General features: G+C 43.7%; 1 protein-coding gene and 1 long non-coding RNA gene across 4 annotated transcripts in view; one reads left to right on the plus strand and one right to left on the minus strand.

The window, feature by feature from the left end:
• LOC113011239 (zinc finger protein 521) overlaps positions 1-17,005 on the plus strand; it is an 88,908-nt gene that overhangs the window by 6,689 nt on the left and 65,214 nt on the right. For 2 of the 3 annotated variants that reach the window (XM_026150684.2, XM_026150685.2), the window contains exons 2-3: positions 1,450-1,506; positions 8,268-8,468. In XM_026150684.2, coding sequence (XP_026006469.1) covers positions 1,450-1,506; positions 8,268-8,468 — 258 coding nt within the window. The remainder of the gene's footprint in view (positions 1-1,449; positions 1,507-8,267; positions 8,469-17,005) is intronic. The other variant, XM_080292919.1, reaches the window with a different exon arrangement.
• On the minus strand, positions 10,821-15,478 carry LOC145421923 (uncharacterized). Its single transcript, XR_013903300.1, has 2 exons — positions 14,971-15,478; positions 10,821-12,263 (listed from the first exon to the last, which is right to left on the minus strand). It is a non-coding gene; the product is annotated as an uncharacterized LOC145421923 (long non-coding RNA).

A 17,005-nucleotide genomic window follows, 5' to 3' on the forward strand; every position in this document is an offset into this window, starting at 1 on the left:
TACCTCCACGGTGTCCAACTATGTCTGCTCCATCACTTTTAATTGATTTAGCTAATTAATTGCTAGACCCATGACCATTTGTTTTGCATATTTTCTTCCTACATCAATTATAATTGTTGCTCGGGGAAATATTCAAGATATTCGGAAAACATCCCTATATGTAACTGAATTTACATTGTCGTTTCTTTACAAGTTTATTTTGAATAAAAGATTCTTTTTTTCTATATTGGAGTTCCTTGAAAATTCACTTTTGGCTGGACACCGGATGACAGCGAACCATAGTCGCTCCATCGTTTGCTGTCTTCATAAGAAACAGCTCGACACTTTCCTCTTCATTTTTCACTGAAGTTTGACACCTCACTTGACACTAACTTGTGCTCCCCTGTGGAAAAGGCTTCTGCCACCATAGGATCCTGGCTTAATTATGCAAAGTACAGGATATTTTGTGCGATTTTAAAAGTGCGCCAGTTTCTGCTTTGGCAGTCACTGCCACACTCCCCTACTGGGAGGTCCTGTCAGACTCCCCCTTCCTCTTTGCCCAGGAAAATGAAAGGCTAGAAAGAAAAGACATAATGGAGAATGCATTTCAACTGCAGGGGTGGAACGCAGAGGCGTAAGAAGTCCTCAGTGAGACCCTCATTTTACATGGAACAGGTGGGAGACTCTTTTGTTCTCTTCCCGCTGTTAAAATCCATTTCATTTCTTGTACTTGACATGCCACGAGGAACTCTCACCGGTTCCAAAAAGGCTCCAATGTAAAAGGTTCCTACCTTTTACTAAACATAAGTCGTGTTTTTCAAGGCCGGTGCTGTTGTCAGAAAGTCAAAAGTGGTTTAGCTGCCATGCACCTAATGAGCAGATGCGAGTGCCGATCAAGCCGTCACTATTTTGTCACCCACCCTGTTAAAGAGCAAAAACACTTTGCAGCCACTTTGGCTGCATCTATTTTCTATGTGTCTGTTGGCGTCTTATTACATTTGTATACTTTACTGTAGGTTTCATTTTGGATCACAGGATCACAGCTTTAGGAAGATCCATATTTATGCTGCAGTGCTCTTTTCATGATGCCAGTCTAACGTAGCTAACCAGTGCACCGTGCAACCTTCTTACTAATATAGTCATCAAGGTATTTTTCACTTGGTCACTGTTGATGTTGGGAGTGTGTTTCATGGGAGACGTTCATAATTCATCACGTCATTACTCAGTCCAATATGTTATTTACGTGGGTGGCTGTTTGCCTCGTTGCCAAACCTCATACATATGAAAGGCTTGTGCGGATTGCCAAACCACAGGTTGAGCTTTGGAAAGCTGCTGAAATCTCCTGGAGTTTCCATATAGAAAATCTCAATAGTAAATAATAGAAAAGAAGGAAATCTCAATGTGTCTAACTTGCTTTCGCTGTTAACTGTTTCTTTCCCTCTGTTTCTCCCCCTTCTCTTTTTCTGGCAGTAGAAGACAATGTGACAGAGGACCAGCACAGTCCTGGGCAGACTGCCATTCCAAGCGGTAATGCTCCATTTCATATTTCATCATTTTCGGCTGGAAAGTGGATCATGTGTCTCTGTGTGCGTTTGTGTGTGTGCGCCTATGTGTGTGCGTCTGTCTGTAAAATTTTTTGTTGGGATCAGAATGAAATAAAGTCTGTGCTTCCTGTTTCTGAGGTTTTCTTGCTGTAAACCGAATGGTTGCATGTGTTTTTTATAACTCAAGCGCTTTAGTGCATTTTCCGTGTTTGTGTGCACGCATGCAGGTGTGCCTATAGCTGTCCTTGTGTTTCTGTGTGTTCTTGCCTCTTTTTTTTTTTTTACGCTCTTTGTTTCCAAACCCTCTGTATGATGTAGAATAGAGCTACGCAGATGAATGTGTCCTGTCTCCACGCGTGCCATTCACAGTGGCCCTCCAGGAACAGAGCGGTAATTCAGGTCAGGCTAGCAGAAAGCCCCCTATGAATGAAGCCTGCTCCTGATGCACCACACTGTATATTTTCATTTCATTTGTCTCTGGTAAAGGTTAAGTCTCAGGCGTGGTTATTTTAAACCCGATATGGATGGTTTTGCCCAGCAGGCTGGGGACCCTGGGTACTCCTAGGCTGCCACATTAGTCCAGCATTTACCCATAGCGTTCTGAGTGCCTCTGTGTAAAATACAGGAGCTGTATGCATTACTGCAGTAAATCCTGGCTTAACTCACTTGCTCACTAGTACTCAGTAACTGTTTTTGTCTGATGTCTTGTTTGTTAGCTGGTATCTTAAGGTAGATGTGAGGTTCCTGCACTGATTTAGAAAGAAGCAGTTTTTGCACATACACTTTTCTGCTATCTGTTTCCGACTGAGCTTTTCCTCTTCATCAGACTTACTATTAGACCCTTTTGCCACATATTTGTGTATGGCTAAACTAAATAGCCGGGCCAATACATCTTCTGCTGTGTTAATTTGTATTGATGGCTATTGGTGGGTGGTTCTTTGAAAAGAATCTGCCTCCTTTGCCCATCTAACCCCGGCTCAAGGGATGAAGGACTGGGCATAAGAGGCAGACTTGCCTCGGAGACCTCCTGTCATCCAGAGCCAAAGCAGAGCTAATGAGTGTGCCTGATTACAACGACCCCCTCAGACACACGACTCTCCCCTCTCCCCGTCTCTGCACCGCCTCTATCTCCAGAGCGAGGGGAGACAGCCGCCACATGATCGATGTCTGCCTGTGGAGAAATCAGGAGGGCGCACAAATTAATTTCTCACTTTCCTCATTTGACTTCGTTTGACTGATTTATTTTTTAACCTCCTCTCAGGATGCAGCTTGACGAATGGTCAATGAGGAAATAGTTGTTTGCAGCGATGAACTTTTAAGATACAGCGAGCTTTCGCTTTGCCTATCTGTCACCTGTCTGAGTTTTAAAATGCAGTAATTCTACATAATGCCCCAACAAGTCCTCATAAAATCTAACTGAAAAGCAGCAGAAAGAGCTTACCTGATTGTCATGCGTTTGCTGCTTTGACGGACAGGGCCACAATAGCCATTAGACTTCTGACAAGCTAAGGGCTTCACCAGACATGGTGTCAGGATCTGCCTCATAAGTAGACCCCCAGTTGCGCTCTTCTGTGACTCTGCAAGCATTCTGCAGACCCTGCATCCTGTTTCTTATTCATGTTTGATATGTAGCAAAGGCAAAGGAGAAATGCTAACAAAAGAGGCCCTCTAAAAGATAGACAGTATTATGCATAGTATAGAGGGGCAGGAACAGTGTGATATCTGAGATTTAATGAGGCAGTGTGCTTTTTTACCCAGAGAGTCTGGAGCAGGCTTAAGATCTGCAGCTTGGCTTTACCACTGCGCTGCCTGTGTGTAATTATAACCACATGCTCAGTGCTTTTTCTTCTCTTTTATATATACATCCCTTTCTTTTTTCTTTCTTTCTTTTTTTTTTTTTGCTCTTGGCTATTACAGATTGAGGCTTTTTTCTTTCTTTGTTTCTTTTTTTTTTTTTAGAAGACTGTGTCAGCTCTGTCAAAGTGGAGTGGAGTGAGGCAAATAGAAGAGTTTCAGAGATCTGAAGGGGTGTCTGGGTGGCTAGGTGCTCTAGTGTGGAGTAGTGTTGCGTGTTGGTGCGGTGTCTGAGACTCTGGCTCTGGCTGAGGTTGAGGCTGCCCACAGATCAATGTACTGCAGGGCTCGCAACAGCAGGAAGAGGAAAAGGCTCTTTCACTACACCACTTCAGAAAATCATATTCTCTATTATTCATTTCCTTTGATGTTTTACTGCACTAATGGCATAGCAAGGCGCTCCGTGCAATATTATCACTGCCTGTGAGAGCGCGAGTGAGACGGCTGAACAAGAGAAAGAGCATTTGGTGTGTTCAAATGTTGTTTCTCATTCAGCTTCTTTGATTTCCATTCTTCTTTGTGTGCTCATATCTTTTTTTGGTGCAGAGATTTTAATGGCGGTTGATGCCATCTGTATACCTGTGATTATATGTGCTGCTTGCTTCATGAGCTGCTCTCTGTTGTCTCCGTTGTTTGTTCTTGTCTCTCCTGTAATTGTTTGACACCTTTTCTCCCTTCCTTTGCTACTCTTATCTTCATCTCAGCGTGCATCATAAAATTTTCATAAAAATACTACATGTTTATTTGTAATTTATAACAAGGTGCCAAACACTTTCTGCCAGTGCGCCACTTTAAGCTCGTCTTTAGTGCTCTAAGAGAAATGGCTTTTGACAAACACCTCTGCTAATCGGTGTTCAAATTTAAAATGGATCAAATGACTGACTAATAATTAGACTTAATAATTAATAATTAGACTTAGACACACACACATGTAAATTCTTGACAATTATTAACAATCTGGCAAGTGTCAAGCTCACAGCCCTGTCGCCGCATCATATTCTTTAATGATGGCGAATCAGTGGATGTGACGGTTTAAGCGGAGAGCCCCGAGTCCCATCCTCACAGAGGAGGATATACTTGGAGGCACATGTGGCATTAGAATGTAGTGTGACCTATATATGGTAGGTTCTCGGCAAAAAAAAAAAAAAAAAGAAAAGTTTCAGATTTTTAAATAATGAGGTGCCGGCAAGCGTGTGAAGGTTATTCAATCTTAATGTCCTCCTATTTCTGACAGCCTCCCTCACTCTGATAAAGAAGCGTGCCCACCTTTGATCAGGCCTGCCGACACGTGTCGAGAGAAGCTGCTTGCTGGTTGGAATAAATTCTTAATTCGAACTTGGGGGTGGGTTGTTGTAGGACGGGGTGCCATGGAGAGAGGGGAGGGGCGTGGGGTGGTGGAGTGGGGGCATCGTAAGATCAGGATCTTTGTAACAACATGGGGAAATGAGGAGATGGGTCCACTGGTAATGATGTTTTTGACACCCAAGTTCTTACGCTGCACAAAGGAGGCTCTGTCAGGCTAAACCCTGATGGAGCCTGTATCTACAGGCAAGTAAGAACATGGCCCTCAGTGGTTTCACACTTTTTTGTGCTCAGTATGTCTCAGATGCATTTGAGTCAAATTCAGATTAAAACCCTGACATCCGTTAAATTTTGTGCCTAGCATCCACAACTACTTTTTTGTCTTCTCTTTATTGTAGGCCCAAGTTTTTATGAATTTTTCTAGCTTAGGGTTAGATATTAAATCTCCAGTGTTAAGGTTCACGCAGAGACTTAAACTTTTTAGATTAAAATTCTATTAACAGGCTTGGCCAGACAGTTCACTTTATATTATTATTGTTTTTTATTATTATATTTTCTTCTATCCCTCTGTGCTCATGCCTCCCTCTCTCCCTGTGGTCAGTGTCTGCACCTGTCACAGTGTGTGGGCCAGACAGTGGGGGATGAGGCTACGCTTCCTTGCTAGGGACCACGGGTCCCTGGTGGGGCTAATGGAGCAGCGAAGAGAATATCAATTAAAAGGTTATAAATATTTAAAAGCAAAAAAATATTCAATAATATAAGGGTAGGGGGTCCAGGAGAGTCTTCAACTCACAAGATGAAAGTTGTGGCATGATAAATGTCACTAGGCACCATAAGAGATCATAAGTGTGCGCGTGATGGATGGATTTGGACCCGGACAGATATTACACGGCTCTAAAGACGTCAATCACCATTCAGATCCCCACATTTTATTAGTACAGTATTAATGTGCTTTTAGTACAATAAAGGTTTGAAATTTATCCTTAGAAATCATTTTGTTAGATCTTCATTATATCCCCCCTATGAATAATTTCTCAGTCGCAGCTATGATCATCTCCCTTTGAGCCGCCCTTATCAGAGTATGGATCAGCGGTCAGTGTAGCCTCTCTCTTGTCCTTACCTTCCACGCCGACGCTGTTAAGATGCTCATCGGAAATTAACAAGGGTGTTAATTCGAACCTTTGTTTTAAATTAACAAGGGCGTTGGGCCTGATGAAAAATTCTCAATATCTTACACATCTTCGCCCAATATTCCACAGCCATCCCGAGCATACTGGTATCGATCTGCTGTCCAGCCAGTAGAGGCTGGTAGAAGAGAATGTCCTGATCTGATGGATTACTGTATGAGGCCCAGAGGCACAGGAACCTCAGTATTGATGTGGCTCTTTAATCCCACGGTTGGACGTGACCTTGCCGTGTCTAAACCCCCACGCCCCCAGAGCGACTTTCCAAACCACCGCCCCCATCCCCTTCCCCCAAACATGTAACAGTTTACACTTCCAGTGCCGCATCGCTACAGCTCAGGTCGCTCACCTCAGCTGAGTGCAGTGACCCAGCTCGGATTCGCTGAAAGTTGGAGCAGAAAGTTGTTACCTAAAACAAGAGAAAGCAAGGGATTGGAAATCAAACTTACGAATGCATAACGCTGATCCTTTTCCCCGGTAATCATAAAAAAAATGTATTTTATTTGGTCGTTATTGTGGATCTATGAAATAATATGAGAATACCAGTGAAATTCATCCACGCTCTGCTCAGAGGAATGTATTTCTATTTCAGATTAGACATAAAATGCTTAAATGTAGCCATCAGTTGTTTTCCCTGACAGGACCATGCTGTAATATTAGAGAATTTAATGATTCATGAAGGCCTTTGGGAAAAAAAGAAAGTTTTAACCTCCTCCACAGGCACCCTGTAAAAAACACACACACATGAAGTGTTCATATTTCTGTGCATATTGTGAATTCTGTGCCTCTGTGTGCGGATGAATCATAACTCTATATTGTGTGGCTTTTGGCCTCAGTCAGAAGTGTTTCCCCCCAGAGCAAGAAAGGCCTGCATCTGTGAGGATTGGGTTGGGATTTTCATTTTCTTGAAACACCTTCTGTTCTGTTCTGCATGGTCCCACCGGGGACCACAGTGCTGATATTTTTAGAGGGCATGTTCCGAGAGCCTCAGTCGCCAAGAGGGAAGGACAATGGAGGGTGTGATGTTACATCAATACTTGGCGCAAGTGGGGGAAAGAAAAAACCCCTGGGTGGCCTTGATGAGTTCTCGACCGCCTTTCCTCAAGGAATTTCACAGTTTAAGAGCACCCTAACAGAAAGAGGACCTAAAATGGCCGCCCCAGTGCACACGCACCCAGCACCAGTACAGCCACACCTGCACGCTTTTGGTGCCACACACTCCTTGTCCTCAGGCTCTGTTAACTGTGTGCGGGGTGAAAAAAACAGGCTTACTCCTAACGTTCCCCTCCGGAGTTTCCAGACAAGCCGAGGAACACTTATTGGAGTGGGGCTTAAAATGGCTGCCAGTGAAGTGCAGAGGCTTTTCTTCCACCCCGCAAAAGCCTAACCAGGGTGGCATGATTGTTTGATTGTAAGTATGGTGTTTTAATTAGAAGTATTGTGAAGTGTAAAGGTCGCAATGTGAGGAGAGACAGGGCTGCGGGCCATTCTGCCTATTAATAAGATACTATTCCAAGCTGCTTTGGCTTAACTACGTGTCAGAATGAAGATATGCGTGGTACGCTGCGAGTGAGCGATGCGAGGTTTGATTTGCTGTCGGAACGCTTTAGTATCACGTGAAGAACTTCAGATTAGAGTGGTAATTTGAAAGATGGTTCCTCCTGATTCAGGGTAGTAAGTTGCCCACCCCTGGCACTGCTGCAGCACAAAGCCAACGAGAGACAAAACTGCAGATGGATTGAAGAATATTGATGTGCGCGACCCGCAGCTGCCTGCGAGCAAAGCTGAATAATTTAGGGAAGTGTGTCGTGACGACAGCCCAACACACACCAATCTCAGTTTTTGTGTGTCTTCCTGCGCTATGCTACATACATCCACAGTTCTGGTCTAAATGTCTGAGTAATATGGCAAGGTCTTTCTCCTCTGATAGATGCTGACTGATGCAATTCAGCACTCGCTGGCAGAATTTCATATTTCTTTGGTCCAGCCAAAACTGCAATCCAGGATTTATTAACTACACATATTCCCATCAGTCTAGTTTCATATACTGAAGTTTTGCTTGGGTGAAGCAGGGCAAACACAACGTAAAACCATTTCTAATAACAGAGGGTGCGTGCTTGTGTGTTTGTATGTGTGTGTCGGATTTGTGTGTGCGAGCGTCGTACCGCCTTCTCCGCCTGTATATCTCTCGCCCGCACCTGCCCAACAGTTCTGTTATGGCATGAGTGGTTGAGTTACAGAGGCCCAAATTGAACCTGCATTTTTATTACAGCTTTTATTATTGTTTTTATTAAATCCAGAGTCTAGAAATCCATTTTATTGTCACCCAGAGGAAGCCGTAGTACCTCGCTGTGTGGGTCACCCCTCTGACTATGTGGTGCTGTCATTTCCTGTGGCTCGGCAGATCCAGAGTGCGCCCTCGAGAGGGCGGCGGAGGATGGTGAGACCGGGCATCTAAGGAAGAGGCTGCTCTCTCCAGAGGAAGGAGAGGAGGGAGAGGAGGAGGACGAGGAGCCCGCGCTGCACAGCTGCGACAGCTGCCGGCAGGTGTTCGAGTCGCTGAGCGATCTCACCGAACACAAGATTAATCAATGCCAGCTGACAGGTAAACAACGTTCAGCCCACCGAGCCTCCCCTCCACTCTGCCACTCAGCTCTTCTCCCACTCTCACTCTATGCTTTCATCTGAGAATATGCCACACTATGTGTGTTAGTACACTGCACCAAGGGGAGCACAACACCAGACTACCAGTTTCTTTGGTAGATATCCAGCAGCACAGGCCTCCACACACATAGCGCATTAGTTATATTGTGGTGTACGTTAATATCATCAGAGACGACATCTAAACAGGCCCACACGTGCCCATTAAAATAGATAGCAGTATATGTATTTATAGTATGAGCCTCGTGTCCTTACATGTGTCAGTGCAAGGTTTTATACGGCACCATACTAATTCGAAACGTTTCAATAACACCGAGTATTAGTAACATGGAGCTAGTAGGTCCCACAGTAACCAGACCACCAACTGGAGATGGATCTTTGCTCCAGGAAAGTCCCTCAGCTGCTCCCAGTGCGAGCTAGCTGCAGTAGTAATACCTTGTGGGATTGAAAGAGAAGGATGCCATTGGCAGACTGTGTCATTGACCTGTTGATGGATGAATAGGACTATAAATACCCTGACAAGGTGGCAGACAGAACTAATGATGTGAACTGAAGGTTTCCATGTGCTTCTCCTGGACTTGCTGTCCTCCTTTACATGCCCTGACAGGCCCGTATTGAGAAACACCATCTGATACTCATTTCATAGTGTTTGGGCACATGTCTCGTCTCTTTCTACTGTCAAAAATAAAGTGAACTAAAATGTCCTATTTCTGTTTCAGATGTAGTACAGACGCTATTGTTTGTCATTCAACAGAAAAGCCCAGAGATGTTTACGATTGAGTTGCATTCAGTCTTTAAGTATGATGACTAGCCTGTTTCATTTGGGCTCAAAGTCCAATAAAGTCATGTAGTGCATGGTGTGTAAAAATGCCAGTCATAATTCTTTAATGACAGTCATTGCATGTGTTATCATGAGGATTTTTCTCTTTAATATGTTTAATATTTCTCACTGAACCCAGTAATCGACTCTTTTATTGATGCCCCAGGGATGGTAAATGGACACAAGAGGAGAAATTGCAAGCAAGAAAGTTTATGGCTTAAAGATACACTCGATAATTGAAGTGGAATAGATAGCACATTGAATTTTAAAAAGAAAATGAATGTATGTATAATGTATATATATAAATGAATGTATATAAAACATAAGACAGAAAAAAAAACTCAACTGCACTAGCAACATAAAAAGTAAGCTGGTAAGTAAGCATTTGCAGGAAACAACAACCTCAACCAATTAGAGATGTCGCTGTTTTCAGTTTTGTAGGGTAGTTCTTTTCTGTGACATTGCAAATAAGATGGGTTTCATGCAGACCTGTGGTTCCTACAAGAACACATACTGTTGTTTCACAGTGTTGTAGCTCTTGGTAAGTCTACATTACAACACCATGGCTCATAATCAAAACCCCTGCTTCTAGAACATCACTGTTGCGCTCCATTAGAGGTAGTCCTTTAAGCCTTGTGGTTATGTGCTCTAAGTTCAATGTCACAGCTTACTTTATCCATTTCAAATTTAAAGTCTTGGAGCACCTCAGTGCACAGAAACCCTTCCTAACAAGGCTTTTATTGTGAAACTTTGAAAGAAAGAAAGTGTCGTATAAACATCATATTGTAACCTTAGGTTGTTGTTTTTTTTTAACACAACTTTTTTTTGTTGGGTCACTCAGCAGCAGGATGTTATTACTGACTAGCTGACAGACACAGTTGTCGGGGTCATGCGCCTCTCTGACTGTAAGGAATCTTCCCCAGCTGGTAGAAACAGTATTTACGTGTGTTATGCCCCCTCTTAGAATGTTTCAGCTAGCACTTTTGTGTATGCCCAGCAATAGTCTCTTTTCTGTTTACATTCAAGCACAGTTTGATTTCATATTTTGCAACCGTCAGCAAACCACAAATTATAGGTTAGATATCCCATGAGTTTTACAAAGATTTTCCATTAACTGTGAGACAGCCTCAAGTCTCGTGTTTTTGTGTACTCAATATGTAAAAATGCCTTCTGTTACCCTCCTGTCTGTGTTAATTTGAGCAGAAACGCATACATGTGCATTGCACAATTGATTTTATGCCCTGCTATGTGTTTAAATTCAGAAGAAGCGACACTCAATCAGCTAAAGGTTTGAAAACTGACTGCACTCTTCACTTCTGCATTACTGTCATCCAACAAAAAAAATGACTGGTCTAAGGGAAAGAAAGTGCAGAGTCTCCTGTCACTCTTTTTTTTCTTCAATCTGACACCCAATTCAATCAAGTCATTGCAGATGTGTGGACAGTCTTTGTTTGGGGACAATTTGAGGAATGCAGAAAGAAAAGAAAAAAACCCCACAAAGGATTTTATTTAATTAAAGTTCTTCCTATACTTATACTGTTGCACAACACTGAGAAAACAATAATGTTATAAAGTTGTGTTTCTGATTCAGGGACAGGTCTTTAATGTTCAGCAGCATTTTCAGTATGTGGTCATGACTGACTCAGCCATATTTTTTTTCTATAATTAAGCCTGTCTTTTAAAAATGTCAATCTTATGGACAAATAACTCTTAATTGCTCAATGATGAAAAAAAAAAAACACAGTTTGGATAAGAGCCCCTGTGGAAGCCAAACAAAAGATTCTAATTGCCATTAGGGTATTGTGATTGTGCAGAAACACTCTATTAGTATTCAAACACAGTGGGAGAAAAGAAACTTCTAGATGGCATACTAAGTACTTTGAATGTGTGTGTGTATGTCTGTGAGTATGTGTTTGTGCATTCTCTGGAATATGGGATATGAGATTTCCTATGTGGCATTATGTAGACATCCATGACCAATTAATCTGCCTTACATCAAGTCTCTACTCACAGATGGATCCTTTATTAGAGCCGTTTTCTAATCAACCACCAGCACCTGCTAAACTCTCCATTTTTACGATTTCAAATATTTTATTTTTGGTTAACAAATTGCAAAAGCTTGACTGGAACCAATCCATGTATGAAGATTTGCATGCTGACACAACTCTGCATTTTTTCCCCTCCCATCAAAACATATACAGTGAGTTTCCTAAGACAGACAGCCCATATACAGTCAGTAAGCTTAAAAAATACATATTATAAAAGCAGTCGGATAAGGCAAGTGAAATAAAGTCTAAACAGATTCTAACTGTGTGTCGACCACACCCGATGGACAGAGAGAAAGAAAAAGATGTTACATGTCACTGCGATCAATGGCGGCCATTGTCTCTCCCCATCTGGCAGAGGTATAACACCTTCCCATGCACTTAAGCTGTGGCCACTGCAGTGCGCTAAGGGAGCACATGGGTATGGATTGCCTCGTGTCCCCGATGCGATCGGTGCTATTGATCGCACTAATGCTGGACTGCAGAGGAAGGCGAGCGCCTGAGAAAGAGAGCAAGGGAGAAGAAGGGAGATGTGGAGAGTGAAAGAGAGGGAGAGAGAGTGCTGCAGGAATGTGTCCCCAGGGAGCCCGTCTTGGGCTGGGGCAGGGCTTCAGGAATGCTCCCCAGGAGATCCCAGTGAAGGCTAGGGCAGGGCTGGAAGAATGCTCCTCTAGAGAGTTGAGAGTGGAGGCTGGCTGGGGCAGGGCTAGAAGAATGTTCCCCCAGAGCACCCCTCTAACTCTGGGGCAGAAGTAGAGAGGCTCTGAGGGGGGAGACCCCCCACCCCCCCCACCCCACCCCTCGGCTCCAGAATGGCTGCGGATCAGGTTTCCGTGTGGGGATCAGCATCCTGCCGACATGGCTTTAGGCTACCCTGGGGAAGAGACAGGAGGCTGGAGGCATAGCTATTCCATAGGACTTTCCAAAAACACTTCACAAATGCTTTGTCTCACTATCACGCTGCATTGTCTGCGCACACTTATATTGTTACCTATCCTTAATGGAGAAAGAGAAACAGTGTGTGTGTAGTTTGACTTTTGTTCTCAGTTGGCACAAGAGATGTTCATATGCCAGGTATGAGATTGCAGTGGTAGGCAAGGAAACATGCCTTCAGGCCTACTCGCCAAAGAAATACCTTGCTTCTCATCTCATTTCAGCTTGTGTTTACTAGCCCACACTGTAAATAAAAATAACACCTCTAGCTCAGAGTTTAATTCAAAAGATTGCATTTTCACACAGCCTTACTCGGTCAATTCTTCAATTCCGCGTCTCTGAAGGTATTTGAATAGCCTAGTGCACACATGGGCTGGCAGCCTAGTGGCCGTTCTTTCATTATGGGTCCAGCTCCCTTGAGCAACACCTTTTCTTGTGTCCTTCACTAGAGGAGGGGCATGTCTGCTCCCCCCAGAGAGATCTGTGCCCTGCTATTTTAACCCTCTGTGAGATGACCTTTTTAATAAGTGTCTTTCTCTGCTTTCCTGCCGGCCACTGTGCGAGCAAACAGAGCATGTCTTCTGCTTCCCTCAGATAAAGGAATCAATCAGAGTGGGTGCAACAGAGAAAGAGAGAGATAACTGGGCCATATATGGATTTATATTATGTAGATTTCCCCTTTTCCTCATCCCTGTAGACACTGCAAAATGCACTCAGCTTCAATAAAACACATTTCAGATTTATGAGAAAAATACAAATGAAACACTAATACTCACTGAAAAACAATAACATTTCCTCACAATGCAGAACATGCTAATATGATAGAAGCTCTTTCTCTGTTTGCAATGGGCACCATTTCTTTTTTAAACCTGCTGATCAATGTCCCCCCCTTCTATTCCCAACCACAACATGTTTGCTTGAAGTGTTTGAATTCATTTACATCAAGCCTTTGGGTCAGCAGCATGGAAACATTCAGTAATACCCTCAACTATGAACAGACTCCTGGCAGTCCGTGCTTTATACTAACTGTTTCCAACAGGCTCCTATTGGTTGTACTGTTTTTTTTCTACTAACTTTGTGTATTGATCCAACAGCTGCTTTGTAGCTGCCAAGAAGAATGTGCCAAACTGCAAAGACTTTATTCGCTTCAAAAGGGCTCACATAAGAAGAAAAGCGACATGACAAGACCTGATTAGCCGAACTCTGAGCCACCGCCGTTCATCAGAAATTCTGCTGTGTTTTTGCCGGGGTGTCTTGCGACATCCTGGTACAAAGAGCAGCACACTGATTACAAGGCTTTGAAAGGAGGAGAGGCGGTCAGGGGAGAATAGCTACTTCTGGCACAACGCAGCCACTGAAAAGAGACCTCATGCTAGAGTGAGCTCTTACAATTGGGCTTGAGTCTTTCCTGTGTATGTGTTTGTGTGGGGGGCATGTTCTACGTGAGCGTCTGAGAGAAAAGAAAAATAGGTATGGAGGGAAAGAGGTAGAAAAGATATTAAAGTAGATGTTGACTCCGTGGTATAGAGTCCCCGTGTATTTCCTCTTTGTGCAACAGTGCCAGCAACGTTAACAGGAATGTCATTAGGAATTCAAAGCATATGCCCTCGTGAGGACGCCCTCTTTCTCTTTCCCCTGTGCTCCACACGGCACATATTATGCACTGTATAAAGTATTTATTGGTCTTTGTCAGACGAGGGCTGCATTTTCTGCAGAAAAACCATCAAAATAAGAATAGAGGAACTTGCAGGGTTTTTTTGTGTGTTTTTTTGCTCGGCTTTGTGGGTTTAAGGCATAAACAACAATGGCTAGCACTGCAACTCTTTGCTTTTCTCGTATCCGCATCCCCCATCTATCTAACACTCTGTGTCTCTCACGTTTTCGCTTGTTCAATCAGTCATCCGTGCACACACAAACACTTATTAACAAGCACGAGCACACACGCTCCCTCTCAGCACCTGCGTGCCTGCACTTTGCATTTTAGACGACACATAATTCATCGCCCAGGAGGCTAAACACATGCCGGGACTTCATCCAGTTGACCTCTTTCTTAAGTAGGTAGCCACAAAAGCCGAGATGACATGTGGACAAAACAGAGATAATCTCCTGCACTCACCCAGAACTACAAGCTACAAGCACCTGAGCGAAAACCTATACCAACAACAGTGTTCTTATTTCCCCTTTTTGCTGTGTAGCGGTCCTTTGAAACTACTGTCTTCAGTTCTGAGACAATGACCAGCCCAAGAAGCGGTTGTTTCGGTTTCTCTCACACTCAGTATCTCTCCCTGGCCCTGGCTCTGCCTGCTCTTTGTTCACTCTCTTCCTCAGCCTGCAAGTCTTTTTCAGCGGCACAAGCAGAAGAATGGCACATTAAATCTTAATAGGACTGCGTCTGGCCGTGTTGAATTGCAGAGCGTGTTAAGCCGGCGCTTTCCTCCCCCTTGGCACACGCTTGTGGAAGTGGAAAACAATTGAATAAAAGAAACCGCTCTCTCTCTCTGTAACACAAGTGACTTCGGCTGTTCTGCTGAAACTATGAGATTGAACTGACTCCAGCTCACAAATGGCTTAAGCCCTTACTAAGAGACTGTAAAATAAACATTTGTACTTTTCAAGATGCATATGTGGAAGGTGCACAGAGGATTTACCTGACCACCCACAATGAAGCCGTCGCATTATTCCCTGTTCCAAGTGACAGCTGAAAAATGCTGCCGTAGACTCTGTGCTTAACTGGTGGCTGAGGAGGCAGGAGTAACCTCGCTAGGAGGGATATGTGAAATGTATGAAGAGAAGGAGATAAAAAACTGAATATTTAGATTGAATAAAGTCAGAAAAAATAATAAAGAAGTAGAGAAAAGACAGTGAAGGTAGGGAAGAGCCAATCTTAGCAGCAATGTGAGTCCAGGCCTTCTTTGTAAGGCAGTCAGAGGTGGTAATTAGCCAATGATGAGTTGACGGGTTGTGTGTCCAGTGCTCGGCACTGCTGGGTGGGGCTGTGGGAGGTAGATAAGGCCAGCAGTGGGCTTATCTCTGAGAAGGACAGGCACCAGGCCTGCCAGGCAAATCCACCCACAGACCTGCCGTATTTTATTAACAACATCATTAATGCCAGACAGGTTATGTGCGATGGCTCGGAAGAGAGACGGGAAAAAGTAAAAAACAAATAAAGTCTCAATTCCTGCTTGGCCGTCCAGTCTAAAGTACATAGGCACCGGTTGACGTGTTTTGAAAGCAAGGAGCTTGTGGAGATGTTTACCAGGTAGGCAGCCAACGGAAGGGCACGGAGAGCGAGCTTGGATCTTACCTCTGGGTTTTGCTCATTCTCCTCTGGGTCCCCAGAATTCAAATGATTTTCTTTTTTTCCCTTTCAAACGTGGGACTACTCACCAGAATAATGATGAAGCAGATACAGAGAAACATAACTAGACACAAAGAAAAGGCAAAAATGTTGGTTTTTTTTTACTTTACAGACATCCAGGGTTTCATTTTTAAACACATGCTTTGTAAAATGCTTAGTTTTCCCCATTTCTCTTTCTCTCGCTCACCTGCATCTTTCAATCAGGTGTTCAAAGTTTTGTCTTCTTCATGCTCCTTTAAATTATAGAGCATTAGTAATGCATTTATTACATTTTCTTTAGTTTGCAGTAATCTATTGACCTTGAATCAGATGGCACTATAACAGTTATCAGTTATCCTTTTGTATTAGTATGTGAAATATGCCAAATAGCGTTTGTTCAGTGGCATGTCTCCCTATAATAATAATCACCCCCAGGTTATGAGGATGTGACCTGGGTGCACCAATCAGTGTATACCTCACTCACCCCAATGCACACCTAAATGAAACAGGCTTTTGAATCGTCTTCTGCAATTTCCCCCAATGAAAAAAAAAAAGTCTTAGGATTTTGCTCATGTCTGTGTGGAAATGTACTGCACATTGATCCCCATAGGGCTTTTTCCTTACATGGCTTTTGCCAAACTCACCAGTAATGGGAGGAAAGGAAGGAGGGAGTCGGAGGGTGGTGGAAAGAGTGACCAGTCCGACAGGTTTATGTCTCCCTGCAGGCTGAGCTCTGTGGAGCGGGCCCACAGGAAGGAACGGAGCCAGCTGTGACGGCATCCTGCTAGCCACTGTGGTTTAGGAGCTTTGGGGCTACACTATCACCAACTCAACATTTCCCCCTCTCCTCTACCCTTCCCAGGGGTTGTTTTTGTTGGCCAGGGGGCAGTGTTTGGGTGGGGGCTGCTATGTGGCTCTGTGGAACAGCCACTCCTACACTTCAGGATATGGGAAGTTGAACCACCCGCAAGGACAGGGATTCTCAAATATCGTGTAAAGTAGCACATTTGTTCCTTAGCACTAATTGCCATTTTCAGACTGGAAGGTAGGTTCATAAATGTTATTTTATGGGCACGATGGGTGTCATTTAAGGTCTCCAAGGCCACCAGCTGGACTATGCTTTGGCAGTGAAAGCACCATGTGCTATAACAGAATGTAATGGTTCAACAGTAAAGACATGCTGTCAGGTAGCACAGAGACGTCCTTCTAATGTTAAGAGCAGTGGACAGATTGGGTGGGGGGGGGGGGGGGGGGGACTGAGAATGTAAAGGTTATCTGATCTATTCCACCTCCAACCTGCCTGGCTGATCAATCTGCTGGAAGAGTCAATCGATTTGATCAGAGAG

The sequence above is a fragment of the Astatotilapia calliptera genome, chromosome 18 (assembly GCF_964374335.1).
Source record: "Astatotilapia calliptera chromosome 18, fAstCal68.1, whole genome shotgun sequence".
Classification (NCBI taxonomy): domain Eukaryota; kingdom Metazoa; phylum Chordata; class Actinopteri; order Cichliformes; family Cichlidae; genus Astatotilapia; species Astatotilapia calliptera.